We start from the raw sequence: 18,738 nt of genomic DNA on the forward strand, positions 1-18,738 counted from the left end.
AGGCTTCTTGAGGAGGGGTCTCACCACCGCCTCCTTCAAGGCGGCGGGAAAACTGCCTTCACTCAAAGAAGAAGTTATCACTGCCTGAAGCCAGCCTCGTGTCCCCTCCCGAGCCGCATAAACCAGCCAGGAGGGGCAAGGGTCCTCAGCTTCCCCATAATCCTGTCCACCTCTTCCAGAGTCACAGGATCGAACTCCTCACAGATGACATCACCAAGACCACCCATGTCCTCACCGTCAGACTCTGCCCAGTCGGAGTCCAAACCGGTCTGGATCTGAGCGATTTTGTCTGACAGATGTTGGCTAAACTCCTCGGCACGAACCTGCAAGGGCTCCTCCCTCACCTCCTGATTAAGGAGGGAGCGGGTCACCCTAAACAGGGCGGCTGGGCAATTATCTGCGGACACGATGAGGGTAGCAAAGTAGTTAGACCTTGCAGTCCTCATCGCCGCGAGATAAGACCTCATAGAGGACCTTAGTCGCAATCAGTTGGATTCAGACCGGCTGGACCTCCAACAGCTCTCTAGGCCCCATCTCTGTTTGGTTGCCATGTTATATTTTAGATATTGAGTATATTTTTTAAAACTACATACTTGTTTTTGTTTGTTGTTATTTATTTTGTTGTATGCCACATTGTTTAAGTTCTATAAATCTAATAAATATAGGACAGTATTTCTTCTATGATATAATCAGCTTCTATGTATTCAGTGGTAAAATATTGCAGATTTCAGCATGAATGCTCTACTCTGCTACCTCTATTTCTATAGAGGGGGTATTCTTTTACTGCAGTTGCCTTTCTCAGAAGAAACTGAAAACTGAACAGAATTCCTAAGTCGAAGTCTGTGATTTAAGCCAAGCCAAAAAAAAAAACATGGTCACAATCTGAACAAATAAACAGATGATTTTTTTCTCTCTCCATTTTTCAGTATGGGATGTTGCTATACCAAAATTATAGAATTCCACAACAGAGAAACAATCTGCTTCCTCACTTCGCCACTCCTGTGGTAAGTTAATTTAAGTACAGAGATTATTTGTGTAATATATAAGCAGGAGTTCAAGTGGCCTTTTCTCAGTGAATAATAGAAACTAGCTTTTAACTATCCAGTCCTGACATTTCCTCCACCATTTTTTTCTCAACTTTGGCAATTTTAGGATATGTGGATTTCAGAATGTGTAGATTTCAATTCCCAGTATTCCTCAGCCAGCATGAAATTGAAATTCACTCATCTTAACCTTACCAAGGTTGAGAAACACTCCCTACTCTTATAGAATCAGAATGATAATCCTGTTACATCATAAGGAAACCAAAGAAGTAAAAAAGAACATCACAAATCAGTAAAATGAAATAATATGTAAAGTGCACTAAAGGATGGGATTACAATGCAAATACAATTTGCCTAACTACTCCTAACTTATATACCAATAAATGAGATCACTAGATGTTCAACTCTGCTGTTTATCTCAGAATTTTATTGTCTGTCTTGTCAGGGAGTGATTAGAACAGAATTTCATTTCAGTGTTTTTGGCTTGGAAATGTTGGGAGTTGAAGTCCATATAAATTAAGTTCTGAGGTTGAGAAACACTGTTCTATTCTTTGTCTTGTGGAATTTATTTTAATTAAGTTGGAGAACTGTTCTGAATTACAGAAACATAATATGCTGTTTGGGTCATTGGGAACCAGTTTCCCTACCCATGGTTTAATGTTTGCTTGATTTATTTCATCAAATTTTCCTTTGATTGAGTGATAGCAGTCATATCATCAGTTATTATATATATACTGCCCAGATGTTATTTTTCTAGGATTTCAGTTTTTATTTTATTTTTATTTTAATGATGCTTTAAAAAATCTTTCAGAGAAGTGTTTCTGAAAATTCCTTAGTAGCAATGGATTTTTCTGGACAAATTGGAAGAGTGATTGAAAATCCAGAAGAAGCACAATGTGCAGCCTTGGAAGAAGGCCATGCATGGAGGGTAAGATATTGCATTCTGCTTTGCTGATTGGCAAACCTTTATAAACATATATGTGAAACAATCACAGGTTAGAAGAGCACTTCATTATTGTTTTAATCTCTTACAATATGTCTTGTATCTTGGATTGTAAACAACTCCAAGTCATATGACTGCAAAAGAGTTGGAGAACAAATGTAATATAAAATCAGCTATGGTGCTGTGGTTATGTCTTTAAAGGAATTTGAAATGTGATTGAAGAAAGACATGATTTTCTATGTCACTGTTAGTGTTCTTCAAATGTCTATTAGTAATGCGAAAGTAATGACATTTCTGGGTGTGATTCCTGTGATGTGAGAATGTTAATTGGAAAACCATTACAATCATTTGGGTGGCATTTTACACTTGCCTTTCATTCAAAGTTTTCATGTTAAGAAGATGAACATGGGCTGAATCTACTATCTAAGGAAAAGATATCAGGCTATGCCTGCTTCATGCACTAATTGAATGAAGGGGCAATGGATATAGAGAGGTACAGATATTTTTATCCTGTTCTTTCATTGATCATATTATTGAGAGGCTTTTTTCTTCAATCTACCCTACCACATCTCCATTCTTAGATAGTGAATATCTAATGTTCTGGTCTTTGGCTTATTAGTGAAACAAGAGGAAGTTCTTGTGTATGGAAGAAAAATATTGTTATTGTCTTGACTTTTTATGTATTTATTTTTGATCAACTCAAAGCAGAACTCCTTTCTCCTATTTTCCCTACAACAACAATCTTGTGAGTTGGGTTGGGTTGAGAGAGAGTGATTGGCTCAAGCCTAGAACTGGTTTCTGGGCCAACACTTTTATCATTAAGCCAAACTGACTCAATAATTAATTAATTATGTCATTATGTAATCTTATATACCAACATAGTTACTGTATATATTATATATAAAATATCAACTTATATATCAAATTGCCTCTTATATATTGTTTTTCCTATAAATGATTGCAGAATCACCATTTCTACTATTCATACCAATGGATATTCAAAATAGTATTATTTGCTTTCTATGAATTGGTTTTATCCTGCCTTTCTACTAGAGAGAAATGTATGTTTTTCCAGTGAGTTTCATAGCTTTTGTTTTGTAGTGAATTCTTTGGAGGCAGGAAGCGTGGTGAGAGGTTGCAAACAGGAACATTGCTTTATTGAGGCAAACAGGAACAGAACTGAATCAGAGGCTTCTGCATAGCTACTTATATGGTTGGCCACTAGGCAGCGCCCAATAGGTTTAAAGGAACCCATTCCCACCCCAAATCATCCAATGATCTTCTTGGAAGACTGCTTGTCTGGCTAGTCAGTGACCATTACACAGACACCTCAATTGAGCAACCTTAAGCAGCACTCAAAAGACACGTGAAAGCAGTTCAACTAAAATCCCAATACATTACACCCCTCCCCCCTAGAATGGGCACACATTCTTAATATTATTTGAGAATAAAGTCTTGCAAATATGGTGGTGGTCTGTGCGACCTTGCAGACCACCTGGGGGATCCAGGCAACTCCCAGTCCACCAGCTTGCTTGCCATGCTAGGTAGACCAGGACTCATGAGTTCATGAGAGTTGGATTGACTCGAGTCCCTTTGGCTGGCCATTCCAGGTTAGCTGAGACCAAAGTCCAAGGAAGAAGCAGTTAGCACAGCGGCTGTCTTGTTTGAGTTGACTTTCCCCATCAGGGGACCCATGTTGCACTCCCAGACTGTGTCCGTCTACGATCACCTCCCCATAGTACTGACTGCAAGAGTGAACTGCTCTGTTACATTGCTGGTTTCTTGCTCTAGGAGCGGACCTGTCGTGAGGTCTTTGCTTTGTGGCCGCTCTGCAAACCGCTTCCGCAGCTGATCAGTGTGGCAGTGAACGACTTGCCCCCCCATCCAGAGCCACCTTGTACAAAAGAGGGCCCGAGATTTTGACAATTTTTCCGGACACCCACAAGTTCCCATGCCCATAATTCCGGGCCCACACCCCATCACCCACTTGCAACCCCCTTGGAGCCTTAGGGCATGAGGTGTCTGCTGCCACCTGGTCAGGATACAACCTGTCCAGTTTTGTGATGAGCCTTCTTCCCCAGCGAAGCTCTGCTGGGCTCTTGCCTGTTGCATAGTGTGTTGGTAAAGCAAGAAATCAACCAGCCTATGTTGCCAATCTCCGGTATCCGCTTGAGTGACTCCTTTGTAGTGCGGACCATACATTTGGCCTGTCCATTAGTTGAGGGGTGAAAGGGAGCCGATGTTGCATGCCTTATAAGGTTAGTCCTCAAGAAGGCTTGAAACTCTGCTGCTGTGAACTAGGCCCCGTTGTCCGAGAGTATGACGTCTGGCAGCCCGTGTGTTGCAAAAAGCTTTCTAAGCACCTGGATGGTCCTAGCAATAGTCATAATTGCAATAGAAATTACTTCCAACCATTTAGAGTGGCTGTCAACCACTATCAAAAATAGCTGTCCCTGAAAGTGAAGTCAATGTGAATTCTTGACCAGAGTGTATGAGTTTCCTCCTATCTGTGGACAGGAGCATGTGGCATTTCTGGTCTGGACTGTTGACAAGTGTAACACCCGCATACTTGGGCCTCAATAGCCTTATCTAACCCTGGCCACCATAGGTAGCTTTGTGCCAATGCCTTCATCCAGACTATGCCCGGATGTCCCTCATGCAGAGACTGAAGCACATGGTTCCTTAATGAACTGGGGACAATAACCCTGCTCCCCATAAGATGCAACCCTTGTGAGCTGAAAGCTTGTGTCTACGTGTGAAGTAGCTCTGGAACTTGTTTTCAAGCCACCCAGTGTGAATCCATGACAAGACTCTGCTTAAAACCTTGTCTGTAGCAGTTTCTGCAGCCACATCCCCAGCATGGAGGGAAAATTCAGGCAAATCCTGAATTGACAAAATGCGAGCTGCTGGATCTGGATCTGGCTCTACCTGTGGAAATGGCAACCTGCTAAGGCCATCTGCATGGCCCATGTCTTTGCCGGGTTTGTGAATCAGCCTATAGCTGTAGGCTAACCTAAAAATGGACCATCTTAACATCCTAGGGGACAGTATTTGAGGTGTCTGCCTATCTATAGTAAATAACCCCAACAGTGGCTTATGGTCAGTGAAGACCGTGAATTCCTTGCCATACAAGTAATCATGGAATTTCTTCACCCTGGCCACAGTGGCCAAGGCCTCTGTCAATTTGAGCGTAATTGCACTCAGCTGAGGACAATGTCCTTAAATAATAGGCAATCGAGACTTGAGTCCCATTACTTGCCAAATGGCTTAAAACAGCCCCCACCCCATAAGAGAAGCGTCACATGCAATGCATACAGGCAATGATTATTTAAAGTGTGTAAGCACTGAATTGGAGGACAGTAGTGATTTTACTGCCTTAAAACTGTTTTCGTGAACCTTGGTCTAAGAGCTGGTATAATGGCTCTGCCGGTATAGGAAGGAACGCATGGTAAAAATTAAGAAAACCCAGGAATGCCTGAAGCTCTCCTTTTGACCTGGGGCTATGTGCCAGCTGAATGGCTTTCAGCTTGGACTTGGAAGGGTGGATGCCTTCAGCATCAATACAGAATCCCAGGAACTCAGTAGAAGAGACCCCAATGTTACACTTATTTCTTTTCAATTTAAGGCCCGCTTTGTGGAACCATTGAAGGATGGCTTTGAGCCTCGTTGCAAGCACCCCAGTTGACTTACTGTTCATGAGCACATCGTCAAAGTAGGGGTAAACCCCTGGAATGCCCTTGAGTATACACTCCATGACTTCTTGAAAAATCCCAGGCTTTTGAAGGCATTTGACTTTAAAAGCACCTCTCTGTGTTACAATAGTTTGTGCAGCTGCTGTGGCCTCGTCCACATGTATCTGCTGATAGGCCTGTGCCAAATCTAATTTAGTAAACACAGTGCCCCCTTGCAGCGATGCCAAGATGTGGCTGATGACTGGTACTGGGTACGCATGCTGCTTAAGTGCTCTATTTATGGTGCACTTGTAATCAGTGCAAATTCTGACCTTCCCATTGGCCTTAAGTGGTGTTACAATTGGTGTTTCCCCATTCACCCCCATCTATGGGCTGTAGTACCCCCTGGCTGACTAGCTTGTCCAGCTCTGCATCAATTTTATGTTTAAGCGCAAATGGCACTCTACAGGGTTTGATCCTAATAGGCATTATTTCAGGATCAAGTTTAAAGGCTATCGGAGGGCCCTTGTGCTCTCCCAGGCTTGTGTCAAAAACATGCGCAAACTCCTCACATACTGATGCCAAGTTCGCCACTTGTGTCTGGTGGATTCCAGTGACTTGGATGCCCAGAGCATCAAACCAATCAAGCCCTATAAAGCTCATTCTTTGGCCCTCCACCACAATGACATCCAGGGCCCACGAAAACCCCTTGAACTTGATGACCAAGGTGGCCTTGCCTTTGACAGCAACTCAGGAGTTTTGCAAGTTAGTCAGAATGATGTCAGATGGCCTAAGCTTGGCCCACCTCTTTCTGCGGTTGCAGACAAACTGGAAAGTCTCCAGGGAAATGATGGGCACCACTGAACCCATGTCCAGTTCCATCCTGCAAGGGATTCCTTGCAGCTCGACTTGAAGCCGAAGTTTGGGCTTAAGGGGACGGCGAGCTACCATGCAGTCCTTCTGACAACCTCTGCAGACTGACACGATGTGGTCGGTTTACCCACAGGCCTGACACGTGGCTGTCCGGAACCTGCAATCTGCTGATTGGTGATGGCCATCAAAGCCCAAAAACCGAGGAAAGGGAACTGCCTTGTAAGGAGTCTTCAGTTCCTTGTCATGGTGCCCTTGGATCTTGTCAACTTCATGGTCAGAGTCGACGTATTCTGGAAGTTTGGCATCTTCATGGTGGACAGCTTCCTCATCCTGAGTGCTTTTGGTGGGCCTCATGGCCTTCACAGCTCCATCGGCGGCTTCGTCCGCCATGACTTCTTTTAAGGCTTCCTGGAGCAAGAGAGTCTCTTTTGCAAAAAGTTTCTGTTACAACTCTCTGCTCCATAGTCCACAGACAAGTTGGTCTCGAAGCCTTTCATCCAAGTCTGAAAATTGGCACAGGCGCAAAGCTTGTCTCAATGCCATGATGAATTCGGTGGCTGTCTCTCTGGGTTGTTGAACTTGTTGTTTGAAGGCATGCCTCCGCGCAATTACCAACAGCTTGGGCTGGAAATGGTCGCCGAGCCGTTTATTCAGGCCCACGTAGGTAATGGACTCCAGCTGTGCTGGTGCAACTAAGTTTTCCGTGATGTCAAAGGTTGCAGACCCGCAGACACAGAGGAGTGTTGCGGCCTTCATGCCATCTTCGGTGACTTGGTTGGCGCGGAGGTAGTTTTCTACTCTTGAGATGTAGGATGACCCTCTCTCTGGGTGAGTAGCATCAAATTCCTCAAGCTTTCTGACTTTAACCATCTTCGGGAAGTCTTTGTGGCTCGGGTCTCTCGTTGTCTCATCCTGCTTCTTTTGTAGGCCCTGGGACTGGTCCGCAGGGCGGGTGGTTGCTAGCATGGCTTGCTAGGCTGACCGAGGTGGGGGGAATGCGTTCCCTGCCAGGCTCTTTGCTGGCCTCATCCCCTAGTGACTTTCAGCTCTTCCAAAGGAGCAGGATCCCACCTTCATCACCAGTGTTGTGTAGTGAGTTATTTGGAGGCAGGAAGCGAGACGAGAGGTTGCAAACAGGAACATTGCTTTATTGAGGCGAACAGGAACAGAACTGAATCAGAGGCTTCTGCACAGGTACTTATACGGTTGGCCACTAGGTGGCGGCCAGTAGGTTTAAATGAACCCATTCCCGCCCCAATCATACAATGATCTTCTTGGAGACTGCATATCTGGCTAGTCAGTGACCGTTACAGACACCTCAATTGAGCAACCTTAAGCAGCATTCAAAAGACACGTGAAAGCAGTTCAACTAAAATCCCAATACATTACAGCTTTGTACCTGGGTTTCTTTTTCCTTTTAAGGGAACCAGGTCAAACTTTATGCTTTTTGCCCCATACAGCTGCTAATGCTTAATAATTGTATGTTTTGTTCTGCAGAAACGTAGCACAAGAATGAACATTTTGGGGAATCAAAGCCTACTTCATCCTTCCTTGCTGAGCACAAGTAAGAAGAATGGCACCTGCTAAGTTTAGGCTTTTTATTTTGGTGTAAAAGTTGAGTCACTGCATTTTGATTTCACATTTAACTTGATTCAGAGCAATAATTGTTCTATTTAAGTTAGACAATTCATCTTTCGTATTTGCTTCCAACTCTTCCTCAAAAAGAGTTCTGGCTTACAAATTCAAGGACAGATCTTGTGGAGAGAATTTGTTCTTAAAATGGGGACTACTTGAACATTAAATGGCTTTTCTCCTTTTAGGGCTTTGGGTCCTGGTGGGGTTGATTACTAAACAGATTTTATTCTGTTTATTAATATATAGTACTTAGAATTGTGTGTGTGTGTAATGTTAATGGTTCTTAAAATTTTAAGTTTACGGACAGAAAAAATGGAGTAATTCATCATGTTGGCTTATGTTATGTAGTAAGCAGAAGAAAAATGTTACTTCATTTTTTTTAAAAATTTTTTTACATAGACACATTTATTTATAAGAATAGTATACTGTATCTATTGTATCTGATATCTATAATTTAAATAATTATTTGTTCTGCTGAAACTTATACTTTCTGGCTTATGATTTGTAGCTTGATCAGATTCAACAGATCCAGATGCAGAGACCTTCCCTATGTGGAAGTATTTCTGAGTTTAGTTCACGTCATTTTAGAAAAGCTTGTGTTATATCCCATTTTTATTACAGTCATGAAACAGCAAACTGACTAGATAAATAAATAAATAAATAAATAAATAAATAAATAAATAAATAAATAAATAAAATAGATAAATAAATAGATAAAATAGATAAATAAATAAATAAAACAAATCAGTGGAGATGTTCAAGACTCCATTTATATTAAAGAAAATTAATATAAATTAATACAAAAATCAATTCAAAAGTCAATTGAAATTGTTTGTATGTTTTGTTTTTAGTCTGTGGCATGCCACCTGGATTTGCAAAATTTGAGTTGGTCACCCACATGAATTCCTTAATTACATACTTTTTGACACTTAAAAAAAGATTCATAGTATTTCTAGAAGTATAAAACAGGGCACGCCAGAAGGATATAGCAAGAACAGTGGTCAGTAAGAGATGGGATTAAAAATGTTATGTGATTCTCACATCTGTTCTGTCTACAGGTGAAACTCAAAAAATTAGAATATCGTGCAAAAGTTCATTTATTTCAGTAATGCAACTTAAAAGGGGAAAGTAATATATGAGATACATTCATTACATGCAAAGCAAGATAGTTCAAGCCGTGATTTGTCATAATTGTGATGATTATGGCTTACAGCTCATGAAAACCCCAAATCCACAATCTCAGAAAATTAGAATATGGTGAAAAGGTGCAATATTCTAGGCTCAAAGTGTCCCACTCTAATCAGCTAATTAAGCCATAACACCTGCAAAGGGTTCCTGAGCCTTTAAAAGGTCTCTCAGTCTGGTTCAGTAGGAATCACAATCATGGGGAAGACTGCTGACCTGACAGTTGTGCAGAAAACCATCATTGATACCCTCCATAAGGAGGGAAAGTCTCAAAAGGTAATTGCAAAAGAAGTTGGATGTTCCCCAAGTGCTGTATCAAAGCACATTAATAGAAAGTTATGTGGAAGGGAAAAGTGTGGAAGAAAAAGGTGCACAAGCAGCAGGGATGACCGCAGCCTGGAGAGGATTGTCAGGAAAAGGCCATTCAAAAGTGTTGGGGACTTTCACAAGGAGTGGACTGAGGCACACACTGCAAGATGCTTGAAATCCAGTGTGAAGTTTCCACAGTCTGTGTTGATTTGGGGAGCCATGTCATCTGCTGGTGTTGGTCCACTGTGCTTCATTAAGTCCAGGGTCAACGCAGCCGTCTACCAGGAGATTTTGGAGCACTTCATGCTTCCTTCCGCAGACGAGCTTTATGGGGATGCTGACTTCATTTTCCAGCAGGACTTGGCATCTGCCCACACTGCTAAAAGCACCAAAACCTGGTTCAATGACTGTGGGATTACTGTGCTTGATTGGCCAGCAAACTCGCCTGACCTGAACACCATAGAGGCATTGCCAAGAGAAAGATGAGAGACATGAGACCGAACAATGCAGAAGAGCTGAAGGCCGCTATTGAAGCATCCTGGTCTTCCATAACACCTCAGCAGTGCCACAGGCTGATAGCTTCCATGCCACGCCACATTGAGGCAGTAATTGCTGGAAAAGGGGCCCAAACCAAGTACTGAGTACATATGCATGCTTATACTTTTCAGAGGTTTGATATTGTTCTATGTGCACTCCTTGTTTTATTGATTGCATGTAATATGCTAATTTTCTGAGATTGTGGATTTGGGGTTTTCATGAGCTGTACGCCATAATCATCACAATTATGACAAATCACGGCTTGAACTATCTTGCTTTGCATGTAATGAGTGTATCTCATATATTAGTTTCTCCTTTTAAGTTGCATTACTGAAATAAATGAACTTTTGCATGATATTCTGATTTTTCAAGTTTCACCTGTATGTAAATATCAAATTATAATCATTATCTCACTGAAAGTAACTTTGGGGAGCTCATAATAGCTAAACATTTGTTATGTAATAGAAAAATAGTTTTTGTCTTGTTCTGTTTTTATAGTATAACCCACCAGAAATCATAATTTGAATCTTACAGTTAGGAACATAATAAACAAGGATAAAACACATAGTGTAATATACACACATTTTTTAATACACCAGCTATAACCATTTATTTCTTCATCAGTTATTCATAGGACACAGCACTGGTTTCATGGAAGGATCTCAAGAGAAGAATCACACAGGATTATTAAACAACAGGGTCTTGTGGATGGGTAGGTATATTTAATTAGGTACTATTTATTCTATGGCCTATAAATCCTGGTAGAAGCATTAAAATAAATGTGCTAATAAATTTACATCATAATCACCTTAAGATGCCTATAGGACAGTGGTGGCGAACCTATGGCACGCGTGCCAGAGGTGGCACTCAGAGCCCTTTCTGTTGGCACACACACCACTGCTGGCAGCAGCAGGTCCATCAGGCTGCCACCGCCACCCAGAGCAGGAGCCCCGCCCAGGACAAAGCAGCTGAAGCGGCCGACTAGCAAGCTCAAGTAGAGGTGGTAGAGCAGAGGTCACCAACCATTGTCAATTGGTGGACTGGAAGAAAAGGGAGGGGAAGCATTTTGCATGAGTGCGTGCACGGGGCTGCAAGCATGCGCATGCTGCAAATGGGGCAGGGTTAGTGCCTGCATGATACCCACTAGCCCTGCCCCATTCTTGCATGGTGCAGCGCCTTGTATCAGCGCCTTGCAGCACGGTGGCCCATTTTTCCACCCCTGGTTTTTGCGTGCCAGAAGCGGCACTCAGAAGTGCCTCCCTGCCCCCACCCCCGAGGGCATCATAATGCTGATGCGCCTCTGGCGCTTTGCAATAAATAAGTGGGTTTTGGGTTGTGATTTGGGCACTCGGTCTCTAAAAGGTTCACCATCACTGCTATAGGATAAGATCCTTGGAAAAACAAATAGTAATAACTGTCCTTTGCCAATTCAGATCATCTATACTTTCAAGACTGAAATTAGAACCTTTGCTATGTGCTTGCTTATTGAGTTGGAATACTCCAATATCACTTTAATGTTCACATCACAAGAAATCAAACAATTGATATTGTATCCTTGAACATACATAGAATATCAGCATCTTATGTATATTTTCTGTATGTTATTTTTATCAGTGTAATATTAGATTATTTACAAATAGACATGGAATATATTATGTATTCATATTATAAAGCAGTGGGATTGTTTGTTTTCAAGAACTATATAGTCAATCTGTTAGTAACATACAATGTTATTTTGTAGATTATTTCTTCTTCGGGACAGCCAGAGTAATCCAAAGGCATTTGTACTTACATTGTGTCATCATCAAAAAATTAAACATTTTCAGATTTTACCAGTAAGTATAATATTCCACTCAGGTAGTACTGGATGATGATATCTTTCAGAATATGCATTTATTTCTGACCTCTTAATTTTTCTAAAGTATTAAATTGACAGTTACTTAAGTATAGGATTTATCAGTCTTAGATGCATGGTTTGTATATATATACAAATTTTTAATCACTGAACTTTCGTCAATCCACTGTTGACATCATCAAAGTAACAGCTAATGGCTGGAAGAACCTGCTTTTATAGCTTGCATATATAAAAAAGGTAAAGGCTCCCCCGCACGCACATGCGTGTAAGTCGTCGTTCCGACTCTAGGGGGCGGTGCTCATCTCCGTTTCAAAGCCGAAGAGCCAACGCTTGTCCGAGGACGTCTCCGTGGTCATGTGGCCGGCATGACTAGACGCCAAAGGCGCACGGAACGCTGTTACCTTCCCACCGTAGTGGTCCCTATTTTTCTACTTGCATTTTGACGTGCTTTCGAACTGCTAGGTTGGCAGAAGCTGGGACGAGTAACAGGCGCTCACTCTGCTACGCAGCACTCGGGATTCGACCCGCCAAACTGCCGACCTTCCAATCGACAAGTTCAGCGTCCTAACCCACTGAGCCACCGCGTCCCTTCGCTTGCATATATATATATATGTTTTCTGAGGTTTTCCCGGGTGTTCGTATGTGGATCCTTGGTTATTCGGGTTTTTTCCCACGTAAAAAAGAGGAACAAACAGCCACATGCTTCTCCCAGAAGAAGGAAGCAGAAGCCACCAGCCTGATGATGACGGATGGGATTCCGTCGAAACGTCGCCCCTACACCTTTAGTTCTACGCGGGAAAAAACCCGAATAACCAAGGATCCATATATATATATATATGTTTTCTGAGGTTTTCGCGGGTGTTTGTATGTGGATGTTTGGTCATTCGGGTTTTTTCCCATGTAGAGTTGAAGGTGTAAGAGCAAAGTTTCGACGAAATCCCATCCGTCATCATCAGGCTGGTGGCTTCAGCTTCCTTCTTCTGGGAGAAGCATGTGGTGGTGGCTGTTTGTTCCTCTTTTTTAAACTGCCAGAGGGGGTGTGTTCTGTGGGTGGAGGTGTGCTCTGATTGGGTGGGGGATTAGGTGTGTTCTGATTGGGTGGGAGTGTGTTTTGAATGGGGGGTGGTGTTCTGATTGGGTGGGGGTGTGTTTTGAGTGGATGGGCTGGTCTCAGCTGCCAGCCTTAGACCTGAGCTGGTGAGTTGTGCTGCTTTTGTTCGGCTTCGTGTTTGTGGTGGTGCCATGTTTTTATCGTGGGTGTCAGTTTGCTTATTGTGTGGTTTGGAGGGGTTTAAAGTGGCTGATGTTGCAGCTGTAGTTAGGTTTCTGTTTTGTGGTTGTGCATCATTATCATTGTGGGTTCGGATTTGCTTTTTGAATGGTTGTGTGGTGGTGATGTCATGTGATGTTGTCATGAGTTTGGGTCTGGTATCATTCTTGGTGGTTGGGACTCGTCTGTCAATCAAGGCAGGTTTCCAAATGGCTGGTAGGCGAGAGGTATCATCTCGTTTGTTCATGCTGTGGGGGTGTTTTTCTATCTCAATGGCTTCTCTGATTATTCTGTTGTTAAAATATTCAATTTTGGCGATAGTTTTGGTTTTTTTAAAATCAATTTCACGTCCCGTGGCTTCAAAGTGTTGGAACAGGGATGAAGTTTGTTCTCCCTTTCTGAGTGAGTTCCTGTGCTCTTCAATGCGTGCACTTATTCTTCTGTTGGTCAGCAAGATCCTCCAAAAACACAACATCAAAACAGCATTCTACACAGACAGAAAAATATCCACCATCCTAAGAAACCCCAAAGACATAATTGGGTTAGAAAACCAAGGAGTATACAAAATCCCATGCACCACCTGCCCCACCACATACATCGGACAGAAGAAGGAAGCTGAAGCCACCAGCCTGAGGATGACGGATGGGATTCCGTTGAAACGTTGCTCCTACACCTTCAATTCTACGCGGGAAAAAACCCGAATGACCAAAGATCCATATACAGACACCCGCGAAAACCTCAGAAAACAAACATATATATATATACTTAAATTTATATGTTGCCCTTTTCCCTGAGGAGTGAGGGTGGCTCACAAAGTAAAAATTAAAAAAAGGAAAAAAAGACATAGAACAAAATTTAAAAGAGAATAAAACAAATAAATACAATGATTACATAATAATTTAAAACCTAATAAAACCTAATTAAAATACATAATCAGTCCAGACCTGCTTGTTGAAACCACCAAGTTTTCAGGTCACGGTGGAAGGACCGAAGGTCAGGGGCTGTCCGCAGCTCCAGGGGTAGTTCGTTCCAGAGGGTTGGCGTGCCCACTGAGAAGGCTCTCCCCCTGGGGGTCGCCAGCTGGCATTGCCTGGCTGACGGCACCCTGAGGAGGCCGACTCTGTGGGAGCGAACTGGGCGATGGGGAGTTGACAATGGCAGCAGGTGGTCTTGCAAGTACGCCGGGCCTAAGCCATGTAGGGCTTTAAAAGTTATTACCAGCACTTTGAATCTCACCTGGAGGGCAACCGGAAGCCAATGCAGCTCGCGCAGGAGTGGCATAACATGGGAGTACCAAGATACTCCCATAAGCACCCGCACGGCCGCATTTTGCACCAGCTGAAGCCTCCGGGTGCTCTCCAAGGGCAGCCCCATGTAAAGAGCATTGCAGTAGTCCAGGTGACAAGTGACAAGGGCATGAGTAACCGTGCATAGGGCATCTTGGTCCAAGAAGGGACACAACTGGCGCACTAGGCGAACCTGTGTGAAAGGCCCCCTGGTCACAGCCGTTAAATGATCTTTCAAATTGAGCCGTGAATCCAGGATGACACCCAAGTTGCGAGCCCTTTCTGAGAGGGGCAATACCTCCCCCCATTAAAATTGATGGAACTTGTTGGACAACACAAGTTGCCAGTATCCACAGCCACTCGGTCTTGGAGGGGTTGAGCCTGAACCTGTTCTTTCCCATCCAGACCCGCACCACCTCCAGGCACTGGGACATCACGTCAAGGGCATCACTGGGTTGGCTCAGGGTGGAGATAAACAACTGGGTATCATCCACATATTGTTGATACTTCACCCCAAAGCCATGGATGATCTCACCCAGCGGCTTCATAAAGATGTTAAATAGGAGGGGGGAGAGAACCGACCCCTGAGGAACCCCACAAGTAAGGGGTCTCGTGGTAGATCTCTGTCCCCCTGCCAATACAAACTGCGAATGGCCCAAGAGGTAGGAGTAGAACCACCATAAAACAGTGCCTCCCACTCCCAACTTCTCGAGCCATCGCAGCAAGATATCATGGTTGATGGTATCAAAAGTCGCTGAGAGGTCAAGTAGGACCAGGACAGAGGAACAACCCCTGTCCCGGGCCCGCCAGAGATCATCCACCAGTGCGATCAATGCCATTTCCACCCCCAACAGCTCTCTAGGCGTCTTTTCTGGTGCTTCATCTCCCGGAGCCCCTCGGTAAACCAGGGGGCTACCCAAGATCGGCACCGGATCAGAGGCCACAAAGACACAACTTGATCCAGGGCCCCAGCAGCTGCCTTCTCCCAGGCTTCTACTAGGGCCTCGGCCGAGTCATGGGCAAGGGAGGCAGGAAATATCCCAAGCTCTGTCTGGAACCTTACAGGGTCCATCAGGCGCCTGGGGCGGAACCACCTAGTAGGCTCCGCCTCTCAGCAGCAGGGGATGGTGCACTGAAAGTCTAGCTGGAGAAGGAAATGATCGGACCATGACTGGGGTTGGATGGTTAAGTCCCCCCTACCCAGATCATTAATCCACTGCCCAGAGATAAAAACCAGGTTGAGTGTGTGCCCTCCACTATGAGTCGGGTCCTGAATTATTTGAGTCAGGTCCATGGCCGTCATGGAAGTCATGAACTCCCGAGCCAACTCAGATGCCTCACCCACAGAAGACAGATTGAAGTCCCCCAGAACTATAAGCCTGGGGAAATCAATCGCCAACCCAGACAAGACATCAAGAAGCTTGGGCAGGGCCAATGACACACAGCTGGGAGACATGCACGTGATCAATAGGCCCAACTGAACTCCAGGACCCCACTTCAAGAGGAGAGACTCACACCCGCCTATCTGAGGGACAGTGGCCTCTCGTAGGCAAAGACTCTCCCTAATAATAATCACCACCACCCTGCCCCTGTCCTGGGCCCGCGGTTGGTGAAACACCCGGAAACCTGGTGGGCATAATTCTGAGAGAGGGATGCTTCCCTCTTGGCCCAACCAGGTCTCCATGATGCAAGCCAGGTCTGCGTTCTCCTCCTCAATAAGATCCTGTATGAGGGGAGCTTGTTCACCATGGACCTGGCATTAATATAGACCAACCTGAGCCCAGGGTCCTGCAATCCTGTGCCCCCGGGGGAGCAAGAAGAGCAATGAGGGAGGGAACAGGCCACTGCTTGAAGACAGCGGTGACAAGACCTCTGCTCCCACACTCTCTGCCCTTGCCAATACCATCAGAATAAAAAGACCCTCCCCCTTGGAGCTACATCCTCCCCAACCCCCTGCTCCCCCCCCGTGATGGTCTGGACTGCTGTCCAGGTCGAACTCCCCCAAGTTCACTCTGGATCCCTTGAACTTCCTCCCTCCTGGATCACCTTAAAAATTTGTTTAAAAGTCTTTGTAAAAATCCCCTCAGGCTCCTCTTTGCAGCATACTCTCGGGGTCCCACGACCTGTCATCAAGGGAGATCTTCCGTAGAAAAGATGGATGCTCCTGCAAGAGGTGGGAATCCCACAGCGAGTAGAGTTCTGCTGTAGTGTATGCAGGCATACAGAAAGGAAAACAGTAAAAAATCAGACAATAAAGGGTGCCGACAGATGAAAACAGACAGAAGCAATCCAGGAGGATGGAATTTTTTTTATTTAAAAGTTTTACAAACATTTTTAAATACAAAAAACTCCCTCCTCCCCCTCCCCTCTCCCCAACCCTCCCCTCCCCTCCCCCCTCCCCGACTTCCCAGAGCTGAATACAGGGTATAGTGATACAACATAGGCTAAAATATGCTAACAACAGTTTCAGTTCAGTTTCAGTTTTATTTAATTTATATACCGCCCTTCTCCTTGGTGGGGACTCAGGGTGGTTCACAGGGCATATATAAAAAAGACAATACAAAAATTAAAAAAAAAGATTAAACCCATGCCCAGTTAAAAACAGTGAACAAATCTAAAACAACTATTAAAACCCATCCCCGTCAGGCCAGACCAGCTATTTCAAATAGGTGGGTCTTCAGGTCACGACGGAAAGTTCGGAGGTCTGGTGCCATCCGGAGCTCCACCGGCAGTTGGTTCCATAATGCCGGAGCGCCCACAGAGAAGGCCCTCCCCCTGGGGGCCACCAGTCGGCATTCCCTGACTGGCGGCACCCTGAGGAGGCCCTCTCTGTGGGAACGCACAGGGCGGAGGGGAGTTGACGCCGGCAGCAGGTGGTCCCTGAGGTATCCCGGACCCATGCCATGTAAGAACTTAAAGATTGTTACCAAAACCTTGAACCTCACCCGAAAGACAACTGGTAACCAATGCAGCTCGCGGAGCAAAGGTGTAACATGGGAGTACCGGGAAACTCCCAAGACAACTCTCGCGGCCGCATTCTGTACCAGTTGGAGCCTCCGAGTGGTCTTCAAGGGAAGCCCCATGTAGAGAGCATTACAGTAGTCAAGGCGAGAGGTCACGAGCGCATGAGTGACCGCACACAGGGCATCCCGGTTCAGATAGGGCCGCAACTGGCGCACCAGGCGAACCTGGGCGAAAGCCCCCCTAGTCACGGCCACTATATGATCTTCCAGGGTAAGCCGTGAATCTAGGAGGACTCCCAAGTTGCGAGCCCTATCCACGGGGGGTAAGAGCTCACCCCCCATAGAAAGAGATGGAACATTTTGAATGTCCCGGGATGCCGGAATGTACAGCCACTCAGTCTTGTCAGGGTTGAGTTGAAGTCTGTTCCTCCCCATCCAGACCCGAACCGCCTCCAGGCAACGGGACATCACAGCGAGGGCATCACTGGGGTGGTTTGGGGTCGAAAAGAAAAGTTGGGTATCATCGGCATACTGATGATACCCAACTCCAAAACCACGAATGATCTCACCCAGCGGTTTCATATAGATGTTGAACAGGAGAGGCGAGAGAAGAGACCCCTGAGGAACTCCACAAATGAGAGACCCAGGGGCCGATCTCTGTCCCCCTGCCAACACCGACTGCGTGCGTCCCAGGAGATAGGAGGAGAACCACTGAAGAACTGTGCCTCCCACTCCCAATCCCCTGAGACGCCGCAGCAAGATACCATGGTCGATGGTATCGAAAGCCGCCGAGAGGTCTAATAGGACTAGGACAGAGGAATATCCCCTATCCCGAGCCCTCCAGAGATCATTCACCAGAGCGACCAATGCTGTCTCTGTGCTGTACCCGGGCCTGAAACCCGATTGGTAGGGGTCCAGATAATCCGCTTCATCCAGGACCAGAGGGAGCTGATGCGCCACCACACTCTCGACAACCTTCACAAGAAAGCGAAGGTTGGAGACTGGACGAAAGTTGTTCAAAACAGCTGGGTCCAAGGCAGGCTTCTTGAGGAGAGGTCTCACCACCGCCTCCTTCAAGACAGTGGGGAAATAATCCTCACTCAAGGAAGCAGATATAACCGCCTGGAGCCAGCCTCGTGTCCTCTCCCTAGCTGCATAAACCAGCCAG

The 18,738-nt window shown here is 45.0% G+C and overlaps 1 protein-coding gene across 5 annotated transcripts in view; it reads left to right on the plus strand.

Moving 5' to 3' along the window:
* GRB10 (growth factor receptor bound protein 10) overlaps window positions 1–18,738 on the plus strand; it is a 332,636-nt gene that overhangs the window by 304,561 nt on the left and 9,337 nt on the right. For 4 of the 5 annotated variants that reach the window (XM_083377121.1, XM_083377119.1, XM_083377120.1 and 1 more), the window contains 5 exons: window positions 927–1,004; window positions 1,855–1,971; window positions 8,028–8,094; window positions 10,821–10,908; window positions 11,938–12,031. In XM_083377121.1, coding sequence (XP_083233247.1) covers window positions 927–1,004; window positions 1,855–1,971; window positions 8,028–8,094; window positions 10,821–10,908; window positions 11,938–12,031 — 444 coding nt within the window. The remainder of the gene's footprint in view (window positions 1–926; window positions 1,005–1,854; window positions 1,972–8,027; window positions 8,095–10,820; window positions 10,909–11,937; window positions 12,032–18,738) is intronic. The other variant, XM_083377123.1, reaches the window with a different exon arrangement.

Source organism: Vipera ursinii, assembly GCF_947247035.1.
Source record: "Vipera ursinii genome assembly, chromosome: Z".
NCBI classification, from domain to species: domain Eukaryota; kingdom Metazoa; phylum Chordata; class Lepidosauria; order Squamata; family Viperidae; genus Vipera; species Vipera ursinii.